This window comes from Pyxicephalus adspersus, chromosome 1 (assembly GCF_032062135.1).
Source record: "Pyxicephalus adspersus chromosome 1, UCB_Pads_2.0, whole genome shotgun sequence".
NCBI classification, from domain to species: Eukaryota; Metazoa; Chordata; class Amphibia; order Anura; family Pyxicephalidae; genus Pyxicephalus; species Pyxicephalus adspersus.
In genome coordinates, this window is record NC_092858.1 from 170,969,253 (window position 1) to 170,982,381 (window position 13,129).

At 42.6% G+C, this 13,129-nt stretch overlaps 1 protein-coding gene and 2 non-coding genes across 5 annotated transcripts in view; 2 read left to right on the forward strand and 1 right to left on the reverse strand.

Annotated features, from left to right (window-relative positions):
• Window positions 1-3,245, forward strand: part of RCSD1 (RCSD domain containing 1) — a 45,639-nt gene extending 42,394 nt beyond the window's left edge. For 2 of the 3 annotated variants that reach the window (XR_011918990.1, XR_011918991.1), the window contains exons 7-8: window positions 76-1,708; window positions 1,742-3,245. Coding sequence is in view for 1 of the 3 variants with exons in the window: in XM_072398384.1 (XP_072254485.1) it covers window positions 76-93 (18 nt within the window). In the remaining 2 variants the exon portion in view is untranslated. Of the gene's footprint in view, window positions 1-75 lie in introns of all 3 variants that reach the window. The other variant, XM_072398384.1, reaches the window with a different exon arrangement.
• A 2,683-nt stretch (window positions 3,246-5,928) lies between these two features.
• Window positions 5,929-6,000, forward strand: TRNAP-CGG (transfer RNA proline (anticodon CGG)). Its single transcript has one exon. It is a non-coding gene; the product is annotated as a tRNA-Pro (tRNA).
• A 285-nt stretch (window positions 6,001-6,285) lies between these two features.
• TRNAP-AGG (transfer RNA proline (anticodon AGG)) lies at window positions 6,286-6,357 on the reverse strand. Its single transcript has one exon. It is a non-coding gene; the product is annotated as a tRNA-Pro (tRNA).
• Between the last annotated feature and the right edge of the window lie 6,772 nt (window positions 6,358-13,129).

The window sequence follows — 13,129 nt, forward strand, 5'->3', positions numbered from 1 at the left end:
AAAAAATCTAGGGACAATTTTGCTTTAAATATCATTTATGTTGTTTCACTATAAATCCCATTGTTCTTTCTTTAGGATAAACCTGAAAAATGATGAAATGTGACCAACGCAAACGTAGCACGAGCCTTGCTCGGACACGCAGTAGGCTGACATCCTCAGAATTCATCATGGCTTCAGATCCGGCCACAAACCCAACATCCCGAGGCGATGAGCTTTCCGAGCACCGTGCAGTCAGCGCCATTGTGTCCCGGAGACTTTCTTAATGAGGCCGGGTTATGTGTAGTGTACATGCAATGTATGAATGATTTACAGCCTTGTTTTATAAAGACATTTCAATCAGTTTCAATTCCAAATGCATCAAAACAAAATATCATCAAGTCTTCAGAGTTCTCAACAGAAATTTGGATGGGAAGAAGCTGTAGGCAGGTGGTGGCCCCTGTATTACAACCAAACCCAAAAACATCATGGTGGTTACTAAAAAATGCCAGGTGGTGCGCCTGGCTAAAAGTGGCTGGGGATAACACTGATCTTATGGTTCATTAGGAAAAAATAAGGCAGCTTCTGAGTGAGATCCTTACTCTCTCTGTGTATGCAAAAGTCTCTCTGCTGAGGTCCGATACGTCACCTGCAAAGTCAGATCCACAGCCGTCCAATTGGCAGGGAGCATTCACTTTGATAAATTGCAAAGCTATCGAGCAGGAAGCATTCTGGATCTGGAAAAAATAAACTGAAAGTCATTTAACACTTTTGGCTTTGATGCACCTGGAATACATTTGACTGATTTAAACTGAAAATGCAATGGATTTTTTTTGTCCTGAAACATGAGCTGTCTGTGTTGCTAACAGTAACCAAAGATGCTTTCTTGCCGGGGTGAAATACACAGTTCTTCTTTCAGGCACTTCAGGTTTAGCTTTAGGCAGCACAGGGAGCTAGCAAGGTGTTCTGTTATGGTGTGGCATGGTCTTTTGTGAATCAGCGTGTCGCCCCCTTGTGGTGTAAACTACCTGCCCTCTTTCTATTGTTTTTTTAATTTGTGTTTTATTTAAAGTTTTAAATGACAAAGCAGACATATTTTTTTCAAAGAAAAACTATAGTGACAATCCAAACTTTGATATTTTTTTATCTGGGTATTATTCCTTTGAACTTGGAGCGACATCGGCATTCGCTCTTAATATTACAGGTCAGTTCCTGCAGCCAGGGGAAAGTTTAAAATAAAGGCATTCACTGGATGCAATGGGAGTATCCATTGCTGGATAGAATTGCAAAAACTCTGTTTCCAACCAAGGATCTAAAATGTATACACCCTCATTTTTCTCCTGAAAACAGGTATGGATTCAATCCTTTTTAATTTATCCTTTGAGCACATCAGGATATAAATATAAATACCCTTCTTTGCAAAGTTTACAAAAAACTTTAAAAATATTATATTTTAGGAGCAAACTTAAACAGACCCCTGTTAACCCAGGCTGGGGTGGGACACACCTCCCAGGGGGCGGGTCCATGACAGCCTTGGCCTCAGAGGACGTAGGTAGAAAGATACTGGGTGTCACTCATCCCAGAAGTGACCAATAGTATAAGAAGAAGGAAGATGTGGGCGGCCAAGCTGGTGTGTGATGAGAAGCTAAAGATAAAATTACTTCCTTTAGATTGTCCTGATGTTGATGTTATCAATTTACATATCACTTATACACTCCAAAGTTTTAAACAAGCTTTTAAACACAGGCCTAAATAAAATCCAAAGGCATTTGCTTCCTGCATGTCATGTGCATTATTGCTGTCACAAAGCTGTCCCCGTTTTTTGTACCTTTCCCAGGGCGGAGTGATCATGTGATCTCTGTAGGAGGTCAGGTGACTTCTAATCAGCTGCCATTGGCTGGACCCCTGAATCCCGCCTGCAGGAGGATGGGGTGGATGGCGTTTGCTACATGGTGCTTTTAGATAAACGGATGTGCGTGCCACAATTTAAAGGGAAATATTCCTACCTATTTCAATTATTTTTGGATATATTTAGTAATGTGATTCTCATGATGTAAATATTTCAGGGTGTGGTAATGTTTGAACGTCTTTTTTGTGTATATAATATTAAAAAAATATTTCTATGTATTGTTTGTAAAGATATCTGTATATGGGGTGCAGCCATATTTGTTGATAACATATGAATTTTCTGCTTCCTTCTCTATGACACAGTGACTGTCTGCTGTTTTCTAAAATTGGTCAAAAACAATACAATCCATTGCTTCTCTTAGGTTTTCTTTATGTCTGATAAACAGATATCCTTTCTGCACTGCAGTACAAAGTACCAGGATCACCACAACCTTTTAATGACACCTCATGGGTGGGTACTCCGGTGAAGCCCCGCCTATCTCAGTACCCCACCTCATGGGTGGGTACTCAGGTGAAGCTCCACCTATCCTAATGCCCCACCCCTGCTGTTGAAAGGGAGCTGTAAAGTCACACTTTATGCTGCTACAGTATATGCGTTCACCATTATTGTGGTGGAAAGGATGCACATTATGTTATATAAAAAAAAGGGGCTTTACATTTTTTTAAAAAGTGAATGTGTTCACCTTTGTTGCTGCAGAACCAGCACTTCAGACACATGCTGACATTTCTATTCTAATACCTTTTGGTATTGTCCAGTGGAAATGCAGGCAAGCATACATTTATGGGAACCATTTTACCGTCCGAATGATTTGTCATTGAGTTCAGTCAGTCTTGTGATTCGTTCATCTCTGACCGCCCAGCAACATCGGCTTCCTGGTTCTGCCTTGCAGCTTTCCTTTGCTGCATGTGTCCCCATAGGAGAAAGGTCTTTATAGTTATGGAACAGGAAGTGAGATGATGTCACATACAGAAATAAAAATTAATGTTTTCCCTCACTTTACTCCACACTGGTCTCCATTGGTGACTTACCTTCAGGAAATACTAATTCCCTGGGTGTTGGATTGCAATAGCTGCATGCTAGTTCCAGGTCAGTTGCTTTTCTGCAGCCAGGCACTGAGCGTTTCCAAGCTTTGGGGACACTGACAGAAAATAAAAGCATGACAGAGTTCTATTCCTTTTACAATTCATCCAACAAAAACAAGGTTGGTTTTAGATACAGTTTAATTTTTTTTTCAGCCACTTTATAATATGCTCCTGATGTATGTGCAGATCCAGCTGCCTGACCTCCCCTCTCTCTCTCTGTGGATATCAGTTCATTATATGAAAACCATCCAATAAATGAATATATTGTTTATAAGAAATAGTTTTGTCTTCTTGATTCTCATTGGTCCATGAGGCAGATTTATAATAATTGGTGGTAAGTACATATTCTGGCCCCTTGACCCCCCTCATATGCTTTTGTGTTTTCCTCTGCAAAGCATTGGTCAGACCACATCTGGAATATGCAGTCCAGTTTTGGGCACCAGTTCACAAAAAGGACATTGTGGAATTGGAGAGAGTGCAGAGAAGGGCAACTAAACTAATAAAAGGAATGGAGGAGTTCAGCTATGAGGAGAGATTAGCTGAACTGAATCTATTCTCCCTTGAGAAGAGACGTATAAGGGGGGATATGATCACCCTGTGTAAATATATAAATGGTCCATATAGAGAACTCTCTTCCCCATTAGTCACTATGAGATAATTACAAAGCACAAGGGGGCGCTCTTTGCATCTGGAGGAAAAGAAGTTTAAGCTCCGGATAAGGAAGGGATTCTTCACTGTAAGGTCCCTGAAAATGTGGAATCGGCTCTCTCAGGAAGAAGTTTCAGCAAGTTCTATAGATTGCTTTAGGAAAAAGCTGAATGATTTCTAGAAGCACAGAATGTTACTGGGTATTAAGGCTTTAAAGAAAAGATGACAGTGACTGTTGATCCAGGGAACATCTGAATGCCTCATGGAATCAGGAAGGAATTTTTTTGTTCCCTGTTGTACCAGGTTTTTTTTTTTTATAGATACACACAGATACACACAGCTCTGATCTAAAGGGGTGGGAGATATCAGATTACACACACAGCTAAATGATATGGAGGATGGACCACCCCCTTCCTGTAGTCAGTGTACAATGGCTGCCAACAAGCAAGCAGGTAAAGCTGATCAGGAAGCCAGTGGATCATGCCTGCACGAAACATACTGCACTGTCGCCCAGTCATATGATCCCCTGATGGAGTATGGAGCAAGTTTTGCAAGAAGCAAAGTACATTATCATTAGCAACCAATCAGAATTCACCTTGCATTAGTAAAGGTAGCTGTGATTGGTTGCAGTGAATTACTTGACTCTTTCCCCTATGTATTAAAGATAAAAGTATTTATGGAAGAATGGTAACAGGGGACGGTCAGCTTGAATGGTAACAGGATCGTATGAGCTGCTGCAGTGGCCCCTGCTGGCTGAGGATTGTCCAGGGGCCCTCATGGAGCTGCACCGCGATATGTCCGGCCCTGCTGCAGAGTATCACACCTCATCATTTACTCCTCCTCCCAATAAATAAAGACATGGTAACCCATTGCAACCCATCACAAATAAGAATTTATCATTGTTTCAGAATGTACCCTATGGGATAAAACGCTAGTGGTTGTTGTTTCTATTAATCACAGGGCTGAGCTGCACAATTAGGAGTTGGGGAGAAATAAATCAATAATGGAACCTACTTGTGTTGCTTAGCAAAGTGTTTATTGTGTTTTTATTATAAAGTTTTCATGGGGATCTGAAAAAACTTTAATATTTTACACAATCATTAAAAAATAACATTACAACATCCCTGTCTATGCTCCACCCAACTGCTTACTGATAGGTCAGAATCCAAGTGTATTCCCCTCCCCTTATGACATTACAGTATTACCTATTAGGCCTGTCATTTGTCCACCTGCCTGCTGATTGGTCAGAATCTAAGCAAATGCTCCTCCCCTTATGAGATCATAGCAGCACTTGCTAAGCTCAGCCCAGCTGTCATTTGTCGACCTGCCTGCTGATTGGTCAGAATCTATATGCCGCTCCTCCAATGACATCATACCAGCACTTGCTAAGCTCAGCCAAGCTGTCATTTGTCCGCCTGCCTGCTGATTGGTCAGAATCTAAGAATTCCCCTCATGTGACATCACAGCTGAGGGCCTTAAATTGTGATGCAGCATTTCATTGGCTGCAGGAGATGGCATGGTTCTTCTAACCAATGGAAAGGGATGATCCTTAGAGCTATGCCAGCCTGGGGCAGACTAAGAGCAATACACTGTGACACCCCAGGAGGTGCAGTAACCCATAGCAACCAAAGCTATACACCTCTGCTGAATGGTTATTATGGGTTCTTGGGCCTGTTTTTAAGAGCAATACACTGTGGCACCCCAGGAGGTGCAGTAACCCATAGCAACCAAAGCTATACACCTCTGCTGAATGGTTATTATGGGTTCTTGGGCCTGTTTTTAAGAGCAATACACTGTGGCACCCCAGGAGCTGCAGTAACCCATAGCAACCAAAGCTATACACCTCTGCTGAATGGTTATTATGGGTTACTGGGCCTGTTTTTTCATCATATATCCCTGGAGAGTATCACATAGATGTAAACAATACTGTTTTAAACCCCCAATACGAAGTTATAATGGACAGAATCACCTCAGACACCTCCAGCCATTCTCAGTGATTCCTCCTCAGCCGCATCCATTGTGCTACTCTCGGCCTCCGCCATCTTGCTACACCCTTCTCTTCACCATTCAACCCTACATTGTCATAATCCCCCTCTGGGCTCCCACTACGTGAGCAGAACCTTCAACAACTGACCAGGCCTAAATCACAGGACGAAAAGGTCCGAAGGTGTCGTTCCCGGAGGCGTGAAAAGCACGGAAACACTTCTAGAAATCACAAGCGGGGAGTAGCAAGTTGGCGGTCTGAACAGGAACTGAAACGGCTCGGAAAGCCACGAGTTAAAGAGCCGAAGCCGCAGATCAGACATAGCGAGTGGCTCGTTGGTCTAGGGGTATGATTCTCGCTTCGGGTGCGAGAGGTCCCGGGTTCAAATCCCGGACGAGCCCATTTTTTTCCCCTTTGTTTCAGCATTATTAAACGCAAGCCAATTGTAGTAAAATGTACGGAAGAGCCTCGCTTCGCATTCACATTACCAAACACGTGCGATAAGGCTTTTATCGATCATTTAGCTGCAACTATGTGGTACTGACTGCTCTTATTCATTTTTCAGTGTTTATTCAGAATGTTGGGGCTGCGTGCTGTTTGCTTTGATCTGAGGATTGTTGAACATCAATAGGCTGCTGAATCATTTACAATGTTTCCTGTAATTACCGAGCGCCGTTAAAAAAACAGGGCTCGTCCGGGATTTGAACCCGGGACCTCTCGCACCCTAAGCGAGAATCATACCCCTAGACCAACGAGCCGTCGGATGGTTGGGAAATGAGCCCTTTTGCAAATGAATTACTACAGAAATACTTTTTGTATTATTTAAATATCTGCTAAATTTATCAAGCAGCACACATATATAAAAATACCAAATGCACTAATTTGTACATATATAATAAACATAATATAACATAATACATTATATAAACGCAAACTTGCATTAGAGGTATCCATGCTGTAAAAATTAAAGTGCACCTGTCACCTCAAGCATAGTGATATGCACCCAGACAAAGCCAACATTTGATTCGCTTGTTTGAAGGGGGCACTTTATGGGTTGTCACCAGTTACTTCCATTGTATTGATCTGGCCTGCAAATCTTATTTATTGGCTGTGGTCAGTATTGGTCACATGGAATGGCAATGTTACCCCTGGGTGAAGAAGAGGGCACAGCTACCCCCTTCTCCTATTTATTGTATTGAATGATGAGATAAACATAAAGAGCAAACACAAAGGGATAAGGATCATTATTTTTAGTTATTTAATATATATTTGTCTCTTTGTCCATCATAAACCACTGCTATAAAGTGTGTGAGACGCACCAACCAACTGCCTGGAGAACCTACCTACTGTGCCCAGGGGCAAATCCTCTCTAAACTGATCTGTAACAGGTCCTATACTAAATCTTACATAGAGATTCACCATTTACATGTTATTTAGTGACAGTGAGATTCACCAATCTGTGATTCACCAGTTCCTGGTGACACACAGCTCCCCACTGTCCAGGTTTTGCAAGGACACTTTATTAAGCTGCTTGCAATTCACCCAACATATTCCTCATCGTTTGTAACCAACATTTAAAGAACCCGCATTTTAAAAATGTTGTAAAAATGTTTTGTTGGCTTTCATTTTAAACATTGCTTTGCCCACTGAACCATGCCCACCGTTCACATCTGTCTTTGTTCCTTATTCAGATGTTGGGAGAACAGGTCACAGGTGACAGAGAGATTCACTAGTAACAGGTCCTTTACTGATGGTGACCGAGAGATTCACCAGTTAATTGTAGGGGGATTCATCAGTACACTAGTGACAGTAACAGATAAATTCACCATTATTAGGTCCCTTAGTGATATTCACTAGTACCTGGTTACTTGGGGAAAGTGGCGGGAGATTCATTAACAGGTCAAAGGTGACAGTGACAGAGAGATTCACCAGTTAAAAGTCCCTCAGTGACAGGGAGATTCGTCATTATTAGATCCTTTAGTGATATTCACCAGTAACTGGTTCCTTAGATATGGTGACCGAGAGATTCACCAGGTAAAAGTCTCCTAGTGACAGGGAGATTCACCAATAACAGGTACATTAGTGACAGTAACAAAATCACCATTAACAGATCCCTTAGTAATATTCACCAGTACCTGGTTACTTAGAGAAAGTGACAGAGAGATTCACCAGTTAAAGGTCCCTCAGTGACAGAGAGATTTCCTTAGTGATATTCACCTGGTTCCATAGGGATGGTGACTGAGAGATTCACCAGTAACAGGTCACAGGCAACAGTGACAAAGAGATTCATCAGTAACAACCCCTTTAGTGATGGTGAATGAGGGATTCACCAGTTAAAAGTCCACTAATGACAGGGAGATTCACGAATAACAGTTACACTAGTGACAGTAACAGATAGATTCACCACTATTAGGTGTCTTAGTGACATTCATCAGTAACTGATTCCTTAGGGATGGTTGACAGAGAGATTCACCAGTTAAAGGTCCCTCAGTGACAGGCGGATTCACCATTAATAGGACCCTTAGTGACAGGGAGATTCACTATTATTAAGACCCTTAGTGATATCCACCAGCAACTGGTCCCTTTGTGATAGTGACCAAGAGATTCACCGGGTAAAAGTCCCCTAGTGACAGGGAGATTCACCAATAACAGGTACACTAGTGACAGTAACAGATAGATTCACCATTAATAGGTCCCTTAGTGATCTATCACCATCCCAAAGGTCCCTTTGGGATGGTGATAGAGAAATTCAACAATAACAAGTTCTTTTAGTGATGGTGACAGACGGATTCATCAGGTAAAGGTCCCCTAGTGACAGGGAGATTCCCTAGTAACAGGTACACTAGTGACAGTAAGAGATAGATTCACCATTATTACATTCACCAGTAAATGATAGGAATGGTGACTGAGAGATTCACCAGTTAAAGGTCCCTCAGTGACAGGGAGATTCACTATTAATAGGACCCTTTGTGATATTCACCAATAACTGGTCCCTTTGTGATGAAGACCGAGAGATTCACCAGTTAAAGATCCCCTAGTGACAGGGAGATTCCCTAGTAAAAGGTACACTAGTGACAGTAACAGATAGATTCACCCTTAATAGGTCCCTTCGTGACATTCACCAGTAACAGGTCACAGGTGACAGTGACAGTGACAAGTGGCTACCATGACCCGGTTTATTATTATTTCCTGGTTACCTTCGATATTTGAACCCCCCCTTGATGAATAACATAGATTTATATATTTCTCCATGACGACCACCATGGATACCTTACAAGCAATGATGGAGGCGGCAGCTGTTTGCCCCCGTCCGCCTGGTGACACTGCTCCCCTTCTCACTGGCTCCAGATTAGGCCGAAATGAAAGACTTTAGTGTTCATTGAGGCCGCTGTAATTGTGGCATCTGTCGGCTTTTGAACATTGTAGGCCTCAGACCTTCTCAGGGAGGGTGGAGAATAACAAAGCCCCCAGTGTGGGCACACAGCTGCACCCCATCCATGCAGCTGTCGCCCTTTTATTTGTACAGCTCGTCCTCCGCTTTATTGTCCTCCAGAGAGAAGAATCTACGTTTATGGCGAGCAGGAAACCCGACACATAGAAGTGTCTGCAATGAACGTTTATTAGGGATATATGGATCAGTAGATCCAAAAGTGATACTTCACATTCAGATAGCAGACATAGGGCATTTATTGGGGTGCTAGGCTCCCCCCTAAACACGTATTGCCCCAACCTGTATATTAAAGCCACTCTCAGCACAGGGATTGGTGGTGCAATGGCTATAACTTGTTCTGATGCCCCCATCCATAAAGTCCAATATCAGTGCTTAACATGGCATCACATGACCAGTGCTGGCATTGGGCTTCATAAAGGAATCTCTGAATTCTGGAACAGGTAACCTGAGAGTATTATACTACCCGTCCCTGTGCTACTTTGTGCAAAGTGGAAGGAATGGGGAGAATGCTGTTATTATACAGTTGGTTGGCAGGCTGGTGGATATGCGGGGTCCTGACTGGTGGCTCCAATAGGAGGCGCCCTAACAGACGAATCTCTAAATGATGAAACAGGTAACCTAGGTGTTTTCTACCACCCTTCTCTGTGCTACTTTGTGCAAAGAGGATAGAATGGGGAGAATGATGTTATTATACAGGGGTTTGCAGGTTGGTGGATTTACGGGGTCCTGGCTGGTGGCTCCACTAGGAGGCGCCCTAACAGACTCACTGTGGCTTATGCCTATAAACAGAGAGGAGAGGTAAAAGCTGGAGAGGTAAAACACTGTTTCTGATATCTCTTGAGGAAACGTTTGGGGTGCAGGGTTCTGCACACCTGCGGTACTTTTACAGATGCTTTTTAGCACCCAACCCACCATACAGAAGAACGTCAGGAGTGTATAAAGTACAGAGTGCAGAGGTCAGGAGTATGAAATGTACAGCATGTTATATAGTGCAGGGCTCAGGAGTACATAATACACTGAGAGCAGAGCTTCCAGAGTGCAAAACAAATTGCGCAAAAGGTTTAGGAGTTTGTTGGAGACTTAGTACAGGGCTTAGGAATGTGTAGAAAACTGAGTGCAGGGCTCAGGAGTGCATGAAAAACATGAGCGCAGGGCTGGGGAATGCACAAAGTTCAGCACTGAGGAGAATGCAACATCCCAAGTACAAGGATCAGTAGTGCATTATACACCAAGAACAGGACTCAGGTGTGCATTGAACACATGAGCACAGGGCTCAGCAGTGTGTAACACACTGAGTGTAGGGTTTAGGGTTGCACAGAACACACAAGCAGAGGGCGAGCGTCTGGAACACATGCATGCAAGGCTGGGGAATGCATAACACACCAAGTGCAGGGATCAGGAGTATGCAACACACCGAGTGCAGGGCTCAGGAGTATGCAACACACCGAGTGCAGGGCTCAGGAGTATGCAACACACCAAATGGAGGGCTCAGGAGTATGCAACACACTGAATACAGGGCTCAGGATTACACATATAGTGCGGCACACTACAACATGCACAAAAGCAAGAAAAAAAACTACATGTCCAGTTGCATGCGCAGCATGCAGCCATTCCCCACCCTTCTGCTTTAACTCACACTGATAAGAATGTTTACAAGACCAATTCCTGGCCACATGTAACAGCAATCCACAGCACAGCTGTGTCAGAATCACAAAGTCCATTCATACTTGTGTACATAAAGCTCCAAGGTCACATTTGTTTGTGGGGAAATATTAAAACCTCAGTTATTGCCAGCCAAAAGTCTGCTGATTGGGCAGAAAGGGAGCAGCGGCAGACTAATGAGGTCATATCTCTATAACTCTGCACTTTTTCTATCAGAATAGTTAAAGCAGTTGAATTTGGTTGCATGCCCTACTAGAATTAGCAAGGGAATATTTAGATTTTTATTATAAAGAATTGATAAATGGCAAAAAAAGCCTTAGAGAACCAATCCGTTTAGTTAGATAAGGGGGTGATTAGGGGGAGGGGGATCCAACAAATGAGTGTTGGGATCATTCCACTACCAGCCCCCCTTTCCTTTCCCTACACACATCTGCAAAGAACATCAGCAATTCTCACAGCAGCTGTTTTTGCTTGCAGATCCGGGAACTTAAACACTGACAGTAACACTAGAGGGAAACTAGGAGAAGCTCTGCAAGCTCAAGTTTAAAGTAAAATATAATTTATTAACTTACCTGCAGTAGTGGTAGGTATCAGTCTTCTACTATCACACCTTTCTTTTTTTTGCAGCAATGATCCAAAACCCTCATTGACTTAATTGGCTCCTGCACACCTCCAGCTCTGTGACACCCAGCATCTCTCAGCCTCTTTCTGAGCAGCCTGGCTGTCATGGACACGCCCCCTTGTAGATCTCAGGCCTATAGGATTTAACTAATGACACCAGCACTGCTGCCAGTGTTACCACCTAAGGCAGGGTTGCTTAGGGGGGCAAACTGGACAATGAATTTCCAAGGGCCCACACCCTGTCTAGGGCCCCATTTAGCAGAGTGTAGCAGGGACACTCTAAGATCAGGGGTTCTGTTAATAAGCATGATCTCATGAATCAAATTTAGATAGTTTTATTGCTTTTTTGACAAAAGAATACAACAAAAGATGAGTTAATAAAAACAAAGTTGTAATAATTTGCATCTTTTATATCTGTCCAAATTTTATCACAGCTCCTGATATACAGATGACCACTAGAGGGAGCAGTTGCAAGTCAATACATGAAATAAAACAATTAAAATATGGAATAGCAACTCCTTCAAATCCTCATTCCAGGTAACGGTTACTGTAATAGTTCACACTGGGTTCTTCCAAATGAATTTCTTTCACGTCTCATCTTTACTGGAGCTGTGTGTTATTATTATTATTCGTGCCAATATAAACCTGGCTGCGATCCCAATCTCATTGTGAAATCATAGCTGTTAATCTCTCCAGCATGAGCCAACCTGCTGGGAGGTTGAAGGGTATTGTTGTTGGGTGGCACGCCCCAACCTGCCGTGTGTTCAGGCTGTGCTGTAAAAATTACACATTCCCGTCCTATAATATTGTGCTCACTTTTTGTATTCTCCTTGGTTCTATGGGATTGCAAAGTGATCTGTATTTTACAGAATGAGGGGGAAATTCCAGGTCATATGCTAGGTCACAATTCTGGTACTTTCAAGAGGAACTATATTTCCGAAAATAGAAGGATTTTATTGCAGATGGGACAGGCGATGCCCCTTTTGCAGTTAAAATGATCTGCTTGTTTGCAATATTTGTACTTAGAGTACGCATGCGCAGCTCAGTGTAGAATGCTGGAATATGCTGGGTATCCTGGCATCCCATTGGGGATGATGGGGCTGAATAAACTCCCGTGCACATGAACAGGAATTACGTGAAACCAGTCTGGCCAATCGGGACAGCCAGATATTGGATTTGCAGAGGGCTTGGCAAATCTTAAAAATTTGACAAACCTGACCTTCATGTCATAGGCCATTTAAAGCTTATCTTTCATGAATAAAAAAAAAGCACTTTTTTGCACATGAGTGAGAAAATAGGAGCATTATAGAAAACCCCTGATGATGCATGCTCAATCCCAGGCAAGTAGCAGCCCACAACCTCCTGGTATACTTAGGCCACATATCCCAGGGCTGACAGTTCCTATTTTAGTCTAAGATAGAAGGGGAGGAGACCTCCTCAAAAAATGTAATAAAAGTTTAAAAAAACTATTATATAGAAGGAATTGCCACCCTTATATATAATGTTAAAAATGTGATAATAGGTCTGCTTTAAAAAAAACTTGGTTACTGCCATGGGTACTCTTACCAATGCCAATTTTTTTTTTTAAATATGCTAAAGCAGGGAGAGGGTGCATTTCATGTAACTTCAGAGCTCTCTGATGCTTCCATCTTTACGTGGTCTTCTTTTGGATTCTGAGTCTTTGGGCATTTTCATGGGCTGGGCCAGGATGACATAAATCCCATTCGGCAAATTTCCTTTTTATTCCGGTGCTTCTATATTCACCAGGTCTATCTCCGAGTTTTGCAACTTTAGCC